The 18,392-nt window shown below is 43.4% G+C and overlaps 1 protein-coding gene across 1 annotated transcript in view; it reads right to left on the reverse strand.

The window, feature by feature from the left end:
• Positions 1-264: 264 nt before the first annotated feature.
• The window catches only part of SARS (seryl-tRNA synthetase), a 35,173-nt gene continuing 17,045 nt past the window's right edge, over positions 265-18,392 (reverse strand). Inside the window, exons 2-11 of the mRNA XM_006899338.1 lie at positions 15,111-15,181; positions 10,198-10,278; positions 7,591-7,749; positions 6,491-6,634; positions 5,421-5,576; positions 3,315-3,536; positions 2,673-2,802; positions 2,230-2,387; positions 939-1,068; positions 265-648 (exon numbers count right to left, since the gene is read on the reverse strand). Of these exons, the coding sequence (XP_006899400.1) occupies positions 494-648; positions 939-1,068; positions 2,230-2,387; positions 2,673-2,802; positions 3,315-3,536; positions 5,421-5,576; positions 6,491-6,634; positions 7,591-7,749; positions 10,198-10,278; positions 15,111-15,181 (1,406 nt within the window). The 3' untranslated portion in view covers positions 265-493. The remainder of the gene's footprint in view (positions 649-938; positions 1,069-2,229; positions 2,388-2,672; positions 2,803-3,314; positions 3,537-5,420; positions 5,577-6,490; positions 6,635-7,590; positions 7,750-10,197; positions 10,279-15,110; positions 15,182-18,392) is intronic.

Below are 18,392 nucleotides of genomic sequence, written 5' to 3' on the forward strand. Positions count from 1 at the left end.
TCAGAATCAAGTTGATAGCACCCAACAACAAACTCAGTCCTACCTCACTGCTTTTAGCAGGAGTGCAATTATAAAGGAGATGCTGGCCCTTGTCCTACCAGCCTGTGCAGAGAAGATGTGAGCTGATCCTTTATTAATAGTATTCCCCTGCTTTCACCTACCTTCTCAAAGGCTCTCTGACTTGCTAAACAGAAGAGGCTTATTTGGAAGGAGAATCTGCATTCAGTGAAGTCATAGAGAGACTCGTCAGAGCCAGGGTTAACGCCCCAGGAGACTTGTTTTATTACATGGCTTCCTCAGTCACCGTGATGAAATCCTATGCCCATGCGAAGAGATGGGGACATGCGTGCTGCCTGTGGCAGACCATTCCCCTCAGCTACACAGTCAGATGGGGCAGGGTGAGGAGTGGGTGCCTGGCTTCCCTGTGCTTGGGCAGGCTCTGAGATCCCAGGTGACACAGATGAAAGCCTGGAGAACTGGGCGGAAGGAATGTTCAGGCGTCGGTGACTCCCATGCTCTGCAGTCGGCCTTCCAGGGCAACATCTGCGGCCGCTTTCTTTTTGCTGCCCTCGTGCTGCTTCTTCTGCTTCTTTGACGGCTCCTGGTCAATGGGTGCAGGCTTCACAAAAGGGATCAGTTCTTGGAGACCTGGAAGGGAAGAGTCAACCAAATAATAACCCCCTGTTTTTCTGAGAGTCAGAGCCAGGGAGACAACAACCCTCTGAACAAAAGGCGCATGTGAAGGCCTCTGGTTTCATTCATTCTTCCCACCTCTGGACTCCAGCGGCATTCCCCAGGCAGGCCCCCTGATCTGGTGAGGTCCCCAGCGAGTAGGAAAGAGTCTGAATGTGTTAACTAGGGGTTTTTGGAAAGGAACTAGCTATTTAGAAGAACGTGAAGCTAAACGACAGGAAGGTGAGCCAGGCTCTGAGCCATACCTGGCGGCATGAACTCTTTCAGCTTCTCAGGCACGATGATGCCCTTCTCCGTCTGGTAGTTCTCCAGGATGGCGCAGATGGTGCGAGTCGTGGCACACATTGTGGCATTGAGCATGTGCACAAACTCCACCTGGGAAGACAGGACCCAGGACAGCAGCTGAAGCTCAACCCTGGGCTGGTCTTACTGATGTACAGTAACCTTACTCTCAGAGCCAAGAAAGGCAGCTATCCTATATGAAACAATAGGTCTTCACATTATCATTTCCTTCCTAAACGCTAATTCTACTTGGCATTTACTGTCTATTAGACATATCTTCATGAGCAAGAAGTGATATGTCCTGGTATTCTTTTTTTAAAAAATGAGTATTTTTACCATTTATGTACATTGTGTCTCATGCATGTAAACTGTGATTTATACAATCTCTCATTTACATGATATTTTGTTCATCTACATTGTCAGTTTTCTCTTACAATCATCTTACTAATAACTACATTTGTGAAAGCGTAGAAGCCAGCTACTGCGTGCCTCATGCCCTACTATCCCCCTTTCAGAGAGCCAATTTCTGGTTTCCTTTCCCCTTTCAAGCCAGTACTCTGAGGAAATGTTCCTTTTGCTGAAGAATCCTTATCCTGGAATTCCGAGGGGAGTTGTGGCTAATGAGGCAATGGCCACTTCTGGGGAAAGACAAGACACCACCACTGTGGCTTTTCCTTTTAACCCTTGCAAAGCCCTTGTCTTGGAAAAGACGGACCTACCAGCCACCTTCAGGTAGAGGTGCTTCACGGCCACACTTCGTCGGGCTTCAAGGCTGTAAATCCTTCTCTCACATAACCAATGGTGGATACAAACTGTTGATCTTTTAGTTAGCAGCTCAAACCATAATGTGCTACTCAATCATGATCCCTTTAGAAAAAACTAGGGTCTGAAAATTAGGTTTGAGGAGATAAATTTGTAGGCTTGAGCTCTCCTGAGGTGAGAATTGAGAAGACACTACCTCCAATATGTTCTGTGTAGATAAATGAGGATTATTCTTTCTCTAGATAGAATTAAAGAAAACAAAGTCTAGAGGAAAAGGAGCTAAGATTAACTTGTATGACAGAGCTAGACTGAAGTCTCTATCTAAAAGCGCCCAGTTCTAACTCAGCAGTTGTCCTTTTTGAAGTCCCTTTATCGACCTAGACTGAGATGCTCTGCCTTCCGCACGGTGCTGTGGGCTCTCTGTACTCCAAGGGTTGAGATGGCTCCAGATATATCAAAGGCCCCGTTCCTGTTGCCCTGGGGACCCTTTACCTTGTCCATCATCTTCTTCGTCTGGCCGTATCTGATTCGGAGCCGGCGAGCCTGGTAGTCTGTGCAGTTAGAACAGGAGACCAACTCTCGGAAGGCTCCAGAGCCCGGAAACCAGGCCTCCAGGTCAAGCTTCTTACTGGCAGCATGATTCAAAGAACCTGCATGGAGACCCCCGGAGAACTCATGAAGGAGGGACTGGGTTTCAGGAGGCTAACCTTTAGCAAGTCTGAAGGCTTATTTAATTCATTTTCTAGGCCCAAAAGTGAAATCACACCCCGACAGTCTTATTGCCAAACACTCCCAAGTGAGAAGAGTGTGATTTTTTAATTAATGTGGGTGATTAGTTGGACTGTGAGCTATTTCTTTGTGTGGCTGCTGAGCTGCTGAGGGTGGTGCCTGTGGGATGCAGGAGAGGGAGGCAGGCAAGGTGACGGGACTCCTACCTGAGACAATATTCACGATGTGGTAAGGAATCCCCAGAGACTGGTAGAACTCCTCGGCGGTGGCAATCATCTCATCAAACATCTCCCATGACTTGTTGTCATGTGGTGACGAGTACACAAACTGTTCAATCTGCACAGAGGGACACGAGGAGACAGGGACAAGGGTATAGGGTGAAAGGTGGGAAACAGCCTGAAAATGAACTTACTCCTACACTACCAGGAAGCAAGCCATGCTGGGTGCCCAGCAGAAATCGGTGCTGGCTGGCCTGGGCCTGCGGGAACTATGACAATATGTAGACAACTAACTCATACATACTAGGTACTGTTCTAAGTGTAACTAGTATAATCGTTAGGGTAGGCCTGGGAGAACAGGTACTACTATTATCCTCATTTTACAGAAGAGGAAAGTGAGCACAGAAAGGTTAGGCAACTCGTTCAAGGTCACACAGCTGTTAAATGTGAAGCTGGTGAATCAGAGAGGGTGGTTTGTGCTCAGAGCCAGTCCACGTGTGCACCACAGGCTCTTCCCCAGAAACACAGACGCAGGCAGTGAGAGGAGGCGCTAGGGCCAGGGGGTTAGGGCGACATGGATGTCCTTTCCTCTAACCACCCTGACGGCTTCACAGAAGACTCTCAACTCACCTTCTCAAACTGATGGACTCGAAAGATGCCCCGGGTGTCACGGCCGTGGGAGCCCACTTCCTGGCGAAAGCAAGTGGACAGGCCGGCATACTTGATGGGCAGATCCTCCGGGCGCAGCCACTCATCTCGGTGGAGGGCAGCGATGGGCTGCTCCGAGGTGGCGATCAGGTACTTCTCATCATAGGAGTTGTCGTCCGACTTCTCACTGCCTTTGCCAATCACCTGTGGGAGGAGGGGCCTAGGTTAAGAGCCAGCACAACAGATCTCAGCGAAAACAAGAAGCCACAGGAATGACAGGTCAAAAAGGCATGGTTTTAACCTCCATCTGAGAATAGAGAAGGGACACTAAAACACACATGGAAGAGACGGGACCACACCAACATGGGGTCCCTGATAGGGGGCAAAAAAAAGGCAGACTAGATGAGATCGCCTAGTCGGTAATGAGTGGTGCTGCCAACCCAAAGGCAGGTGGTTGGAATCCATGGGCTGCTCCAAGAAGGGGCCCTGATGATGCATAAGCATGTGGGTGCTAACCTGAGCCTGGGAGTTTGAACCTACCCACCAGCTCTGTGGGAAGAAGACCCAACAATGTGTTCCAGTAGAGACCAAAGTCTAGAGAACCCATGAGACATCTGTACTGACACTTGGGGACGATATGAGTCCAAATCAGTTCAACTGTGTTTAATAACAGCATAACACGCAAGGCGTGCCAGGCCAAATTCCTCACTACCAAGACCTGTGATCCTCTCCAGAACCATCAGGATAAAAGACGGAGGACGCAGAAAACACCTAACACAGGCTGCCTAGTATTTCTCATACCACTCCCTACTTCTCCCTAGTATTGCCAGCACTGGATATTTCTTAAGGTTGTTAGTAGTTACCCAATCTTGGAGGCTCAGATTAGAAAAAGAGAGCAGGTATAACAGGTTTCCTACACGGGCATATCCTTACCCTTATTAGAAGAGGGGAAAAAAAGAGCAGATTCCAAGCTTCTCCCAATGCTTGGGGTTTAAAAGAGAGACTATTTTGTTTCCTAGTGAATCTGGAATGAAAATCATAATCATGAATGCTTCAGGTCCCAGCGGGCACAGGCTCTCCTTATTAAACTGATCTCCCTGTAGAAGATGAGCCGAGCAGTGGGCTCTTCCTCCACCCGGGTCTTGGAAGGAAACAAGCTAGGAAAAACAAAGCCTCCACTTCCAACAGACAACCAGAAGGAGAGGTACCAGTGAGAGGTAGACTGAGCTGTGAGGACAGCTGTTGGCAGAGACATTGCAGGAATTCCAAAGGCTGGACACAGGCTGGGGCGGTCAACCCATAAACTCACTGCTGTTGGAATGATTCTGAGTCACAGAAACACTGCAGAACAAAGGAGAACTGTCTCATAAGGTTTTAGGTGCTGTAAATCTTTGTGGGAGCAGAATGCTTCACCTTTGGGTGGACACGAGCTGCTGACCTTTTGGCCAAATGCTCTGGGGCCGTTATGTTGTTGCTGTGTACCGTGGAGTGGAAACCAACTCATAGCTGACCCTCCAAAGGGTTTGCAGAGGTAGTTAATCACATGAGAGAAGATTGCTCATCTTTCTCCCACGGAGCAGCTGGTGGATTTGAACCACTTGTCTTTGGGTTGGCAGGGCAACTCCTTAGAACTAAGCCACCTTTGGGGCTGCTATGGTCAGTATTAAAGTAAGTCATAATGACATTCTGAATCTCAACGTGAACTCTGGTTGTAAGCCAAGGAAAGTGTCTTGCCCTGTGGAGGCTTCCAATCTGGGGTCGCATGCAGGAAGACAGGATTTAGTGTTACTTCTATAATTTGTTCTTGTCAAGCACCATTTAATAAATAGTGTTGGAACACAGTAGGATGCTCTAGACAGATCATAGACTACCTAGAAAAAGAAAAATATTCTGTATCTGTGCCCAATATGGTATCCACCAGCTACATGAAAAAGTTTAGTCCCTCAGCTGCACTGCCCACATTTGAAGTGAGTGCTTAGCAGTCACAGATCTAGCAGATTTCTGTCCTCACAGGGCGCTGTTGGACAGTGCTGCTCTAAGCTTCACAAATGAAGAGGTCGATGTGGGGCCCAGCTCCGGGCTGCTCACCTTATAAAGTTCTTCATCAAACTGGCTGAGCTGTGCCACTTCCTGCATGACCTCCTTCCTCATGAAAAAGGGGGTGTAGATGGGAGTGTAGCCCCGACTTCCCAACGTGCGAAGGGCATACTGGATGAGTGCCTGTTCCAGGAACACCAGGACTCCCTAAATGCGTAGAAAGAAGACTGTGTGAGAGTGTTGTTTTCAGGTCCACCTACGAGAAGGTACACTCAGAGGCAACTGGAGCAAGCAAGCGTGACTGTCCTGGTCAGAGGCCAGCAAGACCCCCCAATTCTTTGTAACAACTAACTTGAGATTCTCAACACCAACGCTAGCACACCATTTAAGCACATCATAAAACGAATTCCCTGTAAGATACTAAAGGGAAAAGGATTGTTCACTCACAGTGCCTGGGAGTTGCCCTGTGCTAATTCTTAAAACACTGCCTTCATTTGTATTTACAAATACACTTCAAAGTACAATTGTACAGTATTTCCAGAATTCTTCTTCTTTTTTTTTTTTTTTTGGTGTGTACCGTCAAATCAGATCTGACTGGCACAGGAGGTGATTTTTCCTCCTTCTCCAGCAGAGCATCTGGTGGATTCGAAATGTGCACCTCTGAGATTGCAGTTGCAGCTTCTTGCCACTAGGCCACCAGAGCTCACCTAGAATTCTTCTTTTACCACACCCAGGCTTATTATTCCCACTTGTCTATTCTCATAGCACTCTGGACCTACTCAGACCATAGTACATATCAAGTAGATCCTGATTCTTTATTATTTATCTCACCATGTAATTACACTGAGCTCCTGAAGGCAGAGGCCTAAATTCAAGTCTGTTTTTCCCCTCCAGTGCCTGGCACAGCAGTTGGCAACCTGGACAGTTAACACGTCTGGATAACCAAATCGGCAGACTACCTCTGTGTAGGATCACTTAGTATAACATTGTACGATCATGCTACAAAGAGACCTAACTTCCAAAAAGTTAGCCACAGAAAGGCAGAAGAACAACATTATGGTTTTCTGCAAATAAAGAAAAAATGCTTCATAATTCTGTCCTCAATAGTTCCTAACTCTCACCTTTAGGAAATAGCCTCGACTCCCAGCCACCACAGCGCCCTTCTCGCCTTCGAAGCCATCCACCATCACCACCAGGTCCACGTGTGAGTACTTCTTCCTGACAGTACAGTCGCCCCAAATCCTCTCTACTTTGTTGTCTGCATCCTAAGGAAATAAGAAAGACCCACAACTCCTTACTCCTACAAACTTCATCGTTCCAAATTCTACTTCAATATCCACCTGACTCTGTGATGGACTCAAGTTCTTGTCATCAGGTGCTGAGACAAAAAAAAAAGGGGGGGATGTTTCTGGAGAATTTATAATCAGGAGAGAGTGAGAGGGGGAAATAATAATATACAAATTTCAAGAAGAGCTTCTAGAAGGTGAAATCATGGTTTTCCAAGACATTTGGTTTGGTTTTGTTTGTTTGTTTTCCCTCGTTTAAACAGTTCTTTCTTGAAAAGGCCTATACAGGACAAGCCGTGCCAGATAATAGTCATCGCCTGGGGTGCTGAAGAGAATGTAGCCCCCCCCCAAGCTCTCATTGGTTCTGGGGCTACATGAGGGCGGGCTCTGGGCCCTGACCTCAGAGTCTGGGCTAGGCGGCCTCTCAGCCTCCCACACCCTAGCCAGCAGTAAGTTTAGCACTCACCAGGGAATGAATGAAAGAGGCACAGATGGGCCCTGCCACGGCTGGGGTGTCAGGGAACAAAGGCTGGGCTGGGAGCAGCTTTGTGCTGGGGAAGTTCCTGCTCAGCAGGAAACTTTTATCATGCAGATTTCCCTTCAACCTGCAGCTTCTCAGCAGGGTGGGGGTGAGGGGGTTAGGTTGATTTAGCAGATCCCTCCCACAAGACTCGCTGCTGCCATGGGCAACACGCAGTGGAGGACAGCAGCCCTATTTAGAAGAGATTTCAGTGCCAGGAGTCTCCTCCTACCTGCTGTCTCTGTTACTTCCCAATCAGGCAAGGATCTGACTCCTTCAATTCTCAATTGGTGGGCAGAGGGAATATACAAAGAGCCTGCTTATGACACAAGGCCTATTATACAGTCTGCCAGTGTTTCACAGCTCCCAGCCCGCCCCTCCCAAGCCAGCAACAGCAAAAGGCCAGGAGGCCCACCTCATCGTTACTGATGGGCACAGAGGGATGCAGAAGGTTCCCAATCTCTCGGAGGTTCTCAAACCGCTCTGCTTCCAGCTTGATCCGCTCCGCATCACACTTCAGGATGGCTTCATCGATAAGGAGTCGGACTTTTTTGATCTGTGAAACTTTCAGGTTCTGTAGAACAAAAGCACAGGCCCAGAGCCAGGTCACAGCGAGTTGAGTACAGAGTGGGAATGCAATTCTGCTGTCCTGTTGTACTTAGGTGACATCCCTTCAGGAGCATGCTCAAAGGTGAAAAAGGCCTTCAAAGAACTGAGATTTATTTCACAGAGGGATATAAATGGTCTTGTCTTAGAAACTTGTTGGGGTGTCTAACTTTCCTTTGGAGTGTCTAAACAGATAAAACCCCCCTCAGCACTCTCTGAACGGACTCATAGCTGATTCTTAGCAGATTGTCAGAGGCTGTAAATCACACAGGAGGAGAATGCCCATCTATCTACTTGGGAACGCCTTTAGGCGTTAGCAGTGCAATTCTCTACAGATTAGCTCCTAGAGCTCCCTAGATACATTAATGCTGTTGTGTACCATCAAGTTGGAGCAGAATCATAGCTGATCCTCCAGCGAGTTTTCAGAGGCTAAGAAAATCACACGGGAGGAGCCTGTCCCATCTACGTCCAGTGAAGCGGCTGGAGGATTTGAACTTCCTGCCTTTGGGCTGCAGCACAACATATTTCTGGCCTCTCTTTTTTGTTCATATACTTTAGGAGTTTTTCATAGCATTTTCCCTTAATTTACATTTTTTAATTTTCCTGACTGAGCCTCAATTATTATACTGCATTTAATTGTTCTCGGAAAGATTAGGAGTCTCTGGGTAGGAATCAAAAGAATATTTGGTCCTAATCACAATGTTGGAGAGGCCTGAGCCCACCCAGACGTAGCACGAAGGAAAGGCCTGGTGACCTACTTCCAAATAAGCAGCTGGCGAAATCCTTAAGAAGCACAGTCTGCTCTGACACAAGGCTGCCGCTGCCATGAGTCACTCGAAGCCATAGCAACCGGTATTTTTCCAGAAGGAAAGTAAATTTATTAAGAGCAAGGGATTCTTTTACTTTGTTAAAAAATGCTTTCAATGGTATTTAAGAATGTCTAGCAAGGAAATCCATCTGGAGCATAGAAAGTAGTTAGCATTTGACAATCTTGTGAAGAAATGAAAATGGTGGGCAAGTAACATACAACGGTTATGCTACAGCGTTCAGCCACAGACACATGGGATCAGGGGCCGGCAGGCCAGAGGTGGGCACCTGCCCTTACAGTTCCTCCCACTGAGAACCAGATCCTAGCACAGAACTGATCCTGTGACGCACTGTGATTCCATAAGGTTTTTCAAATCCCAAGGCTAGACCTGGTTACAGAATACGTTTTTTTTCCCCTGCTTAATGTGTAAAAATAAGCTATTGAGAAGAAATGTTGCTGTACTGTTATGACAATTAATTTAAATGCATTGCCACACACACCTAACAAGCAAACAGCAATCCTTTCCCTGCTCCCTGCTTGCTTTTCTATTTTTTTCTTTAAATCTTCAAACTTGAAGTTTATACAGTATACTTGTGCACTGCTGGGTGGAACCAACCACTAGCTGACCCTCCAGTGGGTTTTCGCAGTTGGTGGATTCGAACTGCACACCTTTCAATAGGCAGCACAATTCCTTACCACTAAGTCACCAGAGCTCCCTACAGAGTTTGTATATGGGGGAGAGAGCAAGAGATCTTGTCTAAGTCTTATTTTATATTCCTGATTGCAAGTGCCTGGATGGCGATTTTCCCGAGGGGAGGGTGCCCTTAATAGGAAGAGCTGGATAGGAACAGCCCCCTCCCAATCTAATCCTTCAAATACTGAAACTTTGCTGTTCTTGCATTTATACTCATGTTATAATATTTTTTAAAAATTATATTTTATTATATTTTTTATGTGTGTACCATCAAATAGGATCTGACTGGTACAGAAGGAGATTGCTCCTTCTTCTCCAGCAGAGCATCTGGTAGATTAGAACCACGTGCCTCTGGGATTATTACGATGTAATTTTATATGAAGGTTTTCAACATAGGGGCCAGTGACTAAAGGACTTGAAGATTAGTACTGTATGGCCTCTGTAGTGAGTGTTTGCTGAATTAAAGTAGACTGTGTAAAAAAAACCCTCAAAACAGAACTATATCTGCCCAGCAAGAGTCCTTAGGTGTTATAAGTGGTTAAATGCCAGGCTACTATCGGTAAGGCTGGTGGTTTGAATCTACCCAGAGGTGTCATGGCAGACAGTTCGATGGTCTGTCTCTGAAAGGTAACAGCCTTGAAAACCCAACAGAGCAGTTCTACTCCACCAAACTTGGTGATCAACAACATAAGCAAAGCACAATTCAGTTCCTTTGCCCCATTCTTCCTACCTTTGATTGTTCCGCTTACTCTTTACTTTCATAAAAACTCAATGGAAGGGTATAACAAGAGCAGATGGCAACAATCCTGAGCTACAGTATTTCAGTATGTCACAGGCAAATGTGGAGCCGTTGAGACGAAATGACCAGAAACCCATCTCACCATGTGCACACCACAGAATGGATGATAACTTACAGCTAAAGTGTCTGCCTCCAGGTCATCTAGGTTCAGTACATCCTCCGGAATGGATTCATCATCTCCCACTGGCTCCTTTTTCTGCAGGAAAGAACAAACTCATCAAAACCAAATACAAGAAAATCTCTGATGTGGTTGTATTTGGCATATAAAATTAGCATGCTGTATAGATAAGATGAATTACACTGGTGAAGTCTGTTGTTAGGGACCTCTCCAAAGAGCTGTAGAGCAATAATGTCAGTCTAGAGACTAAGATGTGCCTGATCTAGGCTACAGTCTTCACAATTAATTGCTATGCATCAGAGAACTGGGTAATGACTAAGAATGACAGAAGAATCAATGTCTTTGAGTTGTGGTGCTGGAGAAGAATACTGAACATACTATGGACCACCAAGAGAACAAAGAGGTCTCTTTTAGGAAGGTGAAACAAGTTTCTCCTTAGAGGCAAGGATTTTGAAGCTTTGTTTCACATATTTTGGGCACGTGGTCAGGAGTGACCAGTCCTTGGAGAAGGACATCATGCTCAGAAGAGTGGAGGGACAGCACAGGAGAGGAAGACCCTGGATGAGATGGATTGACACAGTAACTGGGGCAATGGGGGTAGGTGTATCAGAGTCAGTGAGACTGGCTCAGGATAGGGCGGGGTTCAGAGCTGTTGTACAGAGGGTCACTGTGAGTCACAGGCAACTCGATGGCACATAACAACAATAACAAAAACATAGCTTAATTGTCCAACTTTCTATATACAGAATTTTTCTAAACAACATGTGGGAGAAAATGCTATGTATTTAAAGTCATATTTAAAGACCCTCTATGAGATGGATTGATTCGGTGACTGGGGTAATCGGGATGGGTGTGTCAGAGGCGGTGCGGTTGGCGCAGGATAGAGCAGGGTTTAGAGCTGTTGTGCATAGGGTCGCTATGAGTCGGAAACGACTCGATGGCACATAACAATATAACAACAACATTTAAAGTCAGAAGTCAACGTTCTGCCACTTACTAATTCTACTCCCCAGACCAATCAGTTAACCTATTGGGATTTGAGAGTTAGCACCATGGGAAGAATAATGTCTTATCCTGGGCATAAAACAGTTAAGATATCTAGAAAATGTATCTGAAAATGCTCATAAACTCTAAATTGCTGGAAAGGTAGTTTGGAGCTCAGCAGTCCCTGGGGGTGAACTGTGCCTATGTGCTGAGAAAAATCTCAACACTGAAGTTAAGGGAAAGACAAGAGTTGGGTTATAGAAAACTAGTGAGCTAAGGAAAAACAAATTTTTGAGGAAAAGCTATAGAGTCTAAGTTTTGAGTAAGCCATGCAACTTGGTAAAGCAGCAACCAGTTGCGACGGAGTTTGATTCTGACTCATATTAACCCCTGTATGGAAGAGAGAACTGTGCTCCACAGGGTCCACAGGGTTTTCAATGGATGATGTTTTCAAAATAAACGGCCAACTCTTTCTTCATGGCACCTTAACCATTTGCACTCAGGGACTCTAATTTTACAAAATCAAAGAAATATAACCAGAGCTAGAGTATATTTTTACCCCCGATTTTCCTCTTTATCTTTTGTGAAATTTTGCCAAATTATAATTTCTAATCCTTGCACAGAGTAATTGGGAAGACAAAGTCCCTGGGTGGCACAAATGGTTAAACGTTCAACTATACCTACTAAAACGTTGGAGGTTTGAGCCCATCCCAAGGATCCTGGAAGGCAGGTCTGGTAATCTGCTTCCAAAAGGCCACAGCCCTGCAAATGCTACAGAGCTTGGATCTACGCTGTACACACGGGGTCACTGTGAGTCAGCATAACTAGATGATGATTAGACAACAGCAGTGGGGAAGATAATTTCAAGTTAAAGTTTTAAATAAAAAAGATGTATGATCTCAAGAAAAATTGTTTCAAATTTATTTGAGATGATTTAAGAGTCTGCTTTGTCATTATGAATAAAAAGGATGTGTAAAAAGGACTTACACTGCATAGTGCCACTCTTGTAAAACAGGACTGACATTAGGGTTGGGGGGAGACTGAGAAAGACGGGATAAATAATGTATACTGCATTGAAACAGATGAGGGAGAAAACTGCTTACAAGGAATATGTGATTAGGTATTTTAGTCATGACAGGAGTCCAGAATGAAGGCTGCATAGTGGAGTGGACCTGGGGGGAGGGATTGTAAAACAATGAAAAAAAAATTTCTTTTACTTTTCAAAGAGAAGAGTGTACTGCAGGGGGGAGGAGTGGGCAGGGAGAAAAGTGTAACAATGACTGAACGGAAATCTAAAGTCTCTGTAAATTTTCATTAAAATGAATAATAATAAAAAAAGGATGTGTAAGAAATCACAATAAATGTTCTCAGGTTTTTTGTTTTACTTTTACATACATAATAGGAAATTATGTTTATACAACTTTATGGTCTATTGCACAAAAAAAACCAGTCAAAAGAAATGGCTAAATATTCTTAAAAGTTAAGCACTGAAATCCTTTAGATTCTATTGTACATTTTCACTTAGCAAAGTAAGAAGTCAGGGTTCTAATCCAACTCCTACTCAGAAACCCAGAGCAAAGTCATCTTAAGAAAACTAGAAGAGACTGGAAATATCAGAATGAATTTTGATAATAACAAGTATAGATCAACATACTAAGGCAGGAAAAAGAAATGGTCTAAATCTCAAGATTTTTGAATGATATTATAGGTAAGGGGGGCATGTGGTAACCAGGTACTCTTGTCTGATGGCCTCCTTCTGTAACTAATTCATGTGTATGACTGGAGGCAGTCCCTTCATTTCCTTAACCCTATTCTGTTACCTGATAAAGGGACTCAATACACTCCAGGTCTGAAGTAACAAAATGAGATGCACATGAAAGGGTTTGGAAATTTTTAACATGTTAGAGAAGTTAAAGGATTCTTCCTATCAATAGAGAACAAGAAAGAACATTCCCTGTTTACCAGAGATAACAAATGAAAATACTGATTCCTATCTTCTTCCTATATAAAAACCCCAAAATACCAGCACTATGTATGTTTATGCAGCAAAGAACACACAGACAGGTGTATACAGAGAATTAACATGATTCTGGAACCTCGGACGTGTTGCAAACGGTAAATTATAAGGAACCTATTGGAAGAGATAAGATTCTCATTTCCACAGTAAAGTCGCAGGCTGAAAGTATGACAAAATACCATCAACAGAAAGCACAGATGTAAAGAGAAATTAAAGCTGCTAGAACCCTAAGGTAATTTTATTTCTTTTTTCGTAATCTTATTTTGTTACGTTCTTTATTGGTTCCAAAGTTTGTTTTTTTTCCTCTCTTTATTTTTTAATAATTTTAATGAGCATTTACAGAGATTTTGGATTTCCATTCATTCATTGCTGATTCCAAAGTTTTTTAAGGTCTACAACTTAAAAAGTATATATACACTGTATAAGGCATTAAAAATATTCTTCAAAAGTGACTAAGGAAATTAAAAAGTTAAGAATGAAAAAAAAACCCCAATGTATTTTGGAACCCAAGGCAAAAGTTGAGCTGAAATGTGACATTCTTCAGGCATGAGAAGGGATTCTGGGCGGAGGCCAGGAATCCATGCCATCCATTGTCACACACAATTGCTGAGAAACTACCATGTCCTCGGCATTGTGCCCAGTTCTGTACATTTCAACAATTCAGTTCTCACTATTCTGTACTATGCCAGGAGACCTGGTGACATAGTGGTTAAATACTCAGCTGCTAAACACAAGGTCGGTGGTTCAAACCCACTGAACCACTTTTGTAAAAGAATGAAGTGGTAATCTGTTTCTACAAACAGTACAACCTTAGAAATGACAGGACAGTTACTCTTTATGGTCAGTGCTATGAACTGGAATTGACTTGGCAGCAGTGTTTTTGGTCATTGCTGCTAGGTGACTATTAGTGTGTTCATTTTACAGACAAGAAGACTGAGCCTCAGAAGTTAACTACTTGCTTAAAGTCACACAGCCAACAGTGTAAGTTGGAATTTGGACTCCACATCTTCCCTTTTCACTAAGAAACATAACTACACTGGGACAAAAAAAAATCTGAACTGTACCAAAAGAAAAAGCTTTCTGGCACCATGTGTAGAGAGAAAGAAATAAAAGATTACTAGTGGAAACTTTATTCTTTTTTTAAAAAATTTTATTAGTGTGTACCATCAAATTGGATCTGACTAGTACAGGAGGAGTTGCCTCTCCTTCTCCAGAAGAGCATCTGGTGAATTCAAACTGTGCACCTCTGGGATTGTAGTACAGCTTCTTGCCACTAGGCCACCAGAGGTCCCCTGAAACTTTATTCTTATAATTAGGACAGAACTAGTGAGAAATGACCTGTGTAGGAAAAATGATCTGAAGGGTAAGAACCTCACTCATGTCAGAAAATACTGCCTAGCTTTTTTTAAAAAAAATTTTGAGTTAAATTTTCTAAATCATATTGGTTTTCATTCATTCATTCATTACTTGTTTACAACATTCATTATATTTGATTAATGTAATGAATTGCAATGCTTCTTCAAACCTTTACTGCGTGTGTCTTTCACGTATCTAAATATTAAGTTTTGCTCCTCTCTCCTTCCCTTTTCATCACTGTTGATCTTCCAAGATTGACTCTATGTGTAAAAATTTCCTATTTTTTTAATGTCCTTTTGACTTATGTCATTTAGCATAATTTGTCACAGATTCATTCATGTTGTGCAGCATTTCACAAATTCTTTTTTTTTTAGCATTTCACAAATTCTTAATGGTTTTAAATTTTTCTCTATTTGGTAAGAAATTCAGTAACTGAAAAGAATTAGACATTCAGTTAGAAATTATGTTGCATGTTAGTTAAGGCCACAAACATCTCTTCTCCAACTCTCAATTCAGTAACTCACCACACCACTAGCTGGTAACAAGTTCTTACCTTCATCTTCTCTCCAATGGTTCTGCTGCATAGGTTCTTCAGCTTGTTTAAGTTGTCTGCCCGAAACCTGCCTGAGGATGAAGAACCCAAGAATATATCAACGAAACACACACCATTAAGTTATTCTCATCAGCTAGTCATGGCTCCAAATAAAAGTGTAGGTACAGCGAAAGGATCTGCTGACAAAGTTGTGGAATCTTTTTCACAGTCGAGTCAGAACCGACTCCTAGCTGACCCTACAGTGGGTTGTCAGAAGCTGTAAATCGCACAGACAGAGATGTGCATCTTCCTCCCAGGAGCTGCTGGTGGATCCAAACCACCAGAGAGGCCTCAGCTTTGGGTTAGGAGCATAACTCCCTATGCACTCTGCCACCAGGGTTCTTTACACAGAGTCCCAAATTGCACTGCCACCTATCAGTGGGTACATTAGGGTATCCACATTAGGTGACAAAGATAAGGTCATCCTGAGATGGAAATGACCAAGTCACATAACACAGACTGGTATGACTGTGGACACGTTAGCACATCTACTAAGAGAAGGAGGGAAAATACTCAAGTAACTGTAACCTGTCCAAATACATTAAAACTCATTTTAGAGACAGTACTTGGTGCACTGGAATCTAGAAAGAGGACAGTCATGTTCTATTTTCATAAACTTGGATGCTACATCTCTATCCTAAAAATGGTTACATATTATTTCCTTTGCTCTGACAAAATGTCACCTTCTGGCCTTAATAATTTCATTTCTCATAATTAAATTTTCACTGGGGAAGAGTGCAGTGTTCAGCCAACATGGGTATTCTGGCTCCAATTAACAATGATAGTTTGATTCATCAAGACTCATTTATCTCTGATTGATACAAGTTGGACCCCTTGAATCTAAGCATTAGTGGTAACTCAGGTAAATTCAAAGCCTCTGACAAATGCAACTTATATCAAGGCATGAGAGAGCCCCATGGTATGGCTACGCTCTAAGGCTGCCCTCAACCAATTTCCCTCTTTGATAGCCCTTTAACTAAACTTCAACATGAAATGTGTAATTACACTCCCCTTCACTCATTCACACTGAAAATTATAGAGAAAGAGAAGAGATTGGTAGTTGTCAGACTAGACTGGGGGCCTGGGAAACAAAATACTCAAGTAACTGTAAACTGACCTAACATATTAACTCTCTTAAGAGAAACTTTACCATATATACCCAGCATCTAGCAGGAAGCTATGCTTCTATATCGATGATAGTGGTTGCTGTATTTCTAACTAAAAATTATCACCTTTTTGTTATTATAAAGGGAAGAAAGATGGATCTTTGTATTAAGGGAATAATTCTGTATCTTGACTGTAGCTACAAGAATCTATAGCTGATTCATGTGATAAAACTGTGTGTGCACATAGATAATAAGTGTACAAGCACGCGCACGCACACACAAACACAGAGACAAGCATGCATGTAAAACTGGTGAGATGTGAATAAAGTCTGTGGATTGCAGGAATAATTTCCTGGCTTAGACACTGAGCAGGCAGTTCCCAGGTTATAAACATTTGGTTTACAGACAGTTCCCACTGGCCGTTTATTACAAGGCTTCAAAGCCAGATCTGACATGAATGATGAAGCAAAACGGGAACAGACTTGGACCTATGCAATTGGGGTGATTGACATGGTGACTGGGATGGAAAAAAACCAGGATGACGCTTTGGAATGGGGAAGACCTGGAAGAGGGGTAGTGAGACATTTCAGGAGCCTGATATTTGAGACTGGATTATTGCTATGACTGGAAAGCCACACTCATTCAAAGCAGCGTGGGCGGCTGCCATCTTTGAGTGCAGCAGTGCTGCTTCCAAGGTGAGCGTTAATGTTATGTAAATTTGTTTTCACTTTGAAATGACTGAATCAGTCCCTACTTATAACAAATTCTTCATGCTAATCAACTTCACCTGCTGTGTTCAGATTCTAAATGATTTAAAAGGCGTTGGGTCTTTTCTTGCTCTAAAATGGTAACAGTAAGCAAGCTAAACACACTGCCATTGAGAGGATTCTGACTCACAGCGATCCTGCAAACAAGAGACGCGCCTCAGAGGGTTTCCCAGGCTAGAGATCTCCACAGAAGTAGGCTGTCCCAACTTTCTCCCTCTAATAGCAGGCAGATTTGAGACATTTACTTTAGGGTTATTAGTGTAATGTTTCATTTTATGTATCACCAGGAAATCTGAAAACCCCAACCCAACCCATTGCTACTGGGTCAGTTCTGACCCCTAGTGACCCTTCATTAGGTTTCCAAGGCTGTAAATGGTTATGGGAGGAGACTGCCAGCCTTTTCTTTGGAATAGCTGGCAGATTTGAACTAATGACTTTGTGGTTCAAGCACAACAGGAAACACATTATGTCAAGAGAGCTCCTAATGGCTTCTAAAGTAAGGCTAAATAGGAACTGTATACACCAGGTGAGGGGGAAAGGAGGAGGTGAGAAGAAAAGGTGCAATGATGAACCCCCTACTCCCCCCAATAAATCTATGAAAAAAAACCCACCAAACCACAAAAGAACTTAATCTATGCACAAATTGTGACTGACTGACAAATTCCAACTTAACTTATGGTTGGGAATCGATGATGCTGGGAACCAGTGACTGCCTGTGTAGCTGTTATGTAAGATGTTATCATTGGAGGAAACCAAGTTGAAACTACATACAACCCTTCTGTACCATTTTTGCAACTTCCTGTGTATTGTGGTACTAGGGATATTGTTGCTGATGTGAGATGGATCTTAGCTGAAAACAGGGAATACCAGAAGAATGTCTATCTGTGTTTCATTGATTATGCAAAGGCATTTGACTGTGTGGATCATAATAAACTGTGGCTGACTCTGAGAAGAATGGGAATCCAAGAACACTTGATTGTTCTAATGCAAAACCTATACTTGGACCAAGAGGCAGTTGTCAGAACAGAGCACGGCAACAATGCATGGTTCAAAATTGGGAAGGGTGTACACCATGGATGTATTCTGGTTCCATACCTTTTCAACCTATATGCAGAACACATTATCTGACAGGCTGGGTTCTATGAGAAGTGTGGCATCAGGATTGGTGGAAGATCTAGCAACAATCTGCGTTTTATGCAGATGACACAACCCTGCTTGCTGAAACTGAGGAGGACCTGAAGCGCTTGCTATAGAGGGTCAAGGACTGCAGCCTTCAGTATGGACTGAGGCTCAATGTCAAGAAGACAAAGATTCTCACCACTGGACCAACTGGTAGCATTAGGATGGATGGTGAAAAGATTGAGATTGTT

The sequence above is a fragment of the Elephantulus edwardii genome, unplaced genomic scaffold (genome assembly GCF_000299155.1).
Source record: "Elephantulus edwardii isolate Elephantulus edwardi_28Jun2011 unplaced genomic scaffold, EleEdw1.0 scaffold00252, whole genome shotgun sequence".
NCBI classification, from domain to species: Eukaryota; Metazoa; Chordata; class Mammalia; order Macroscelidea; family Macroscelididae; genus Elephantulus; species Elephantulus edwardii.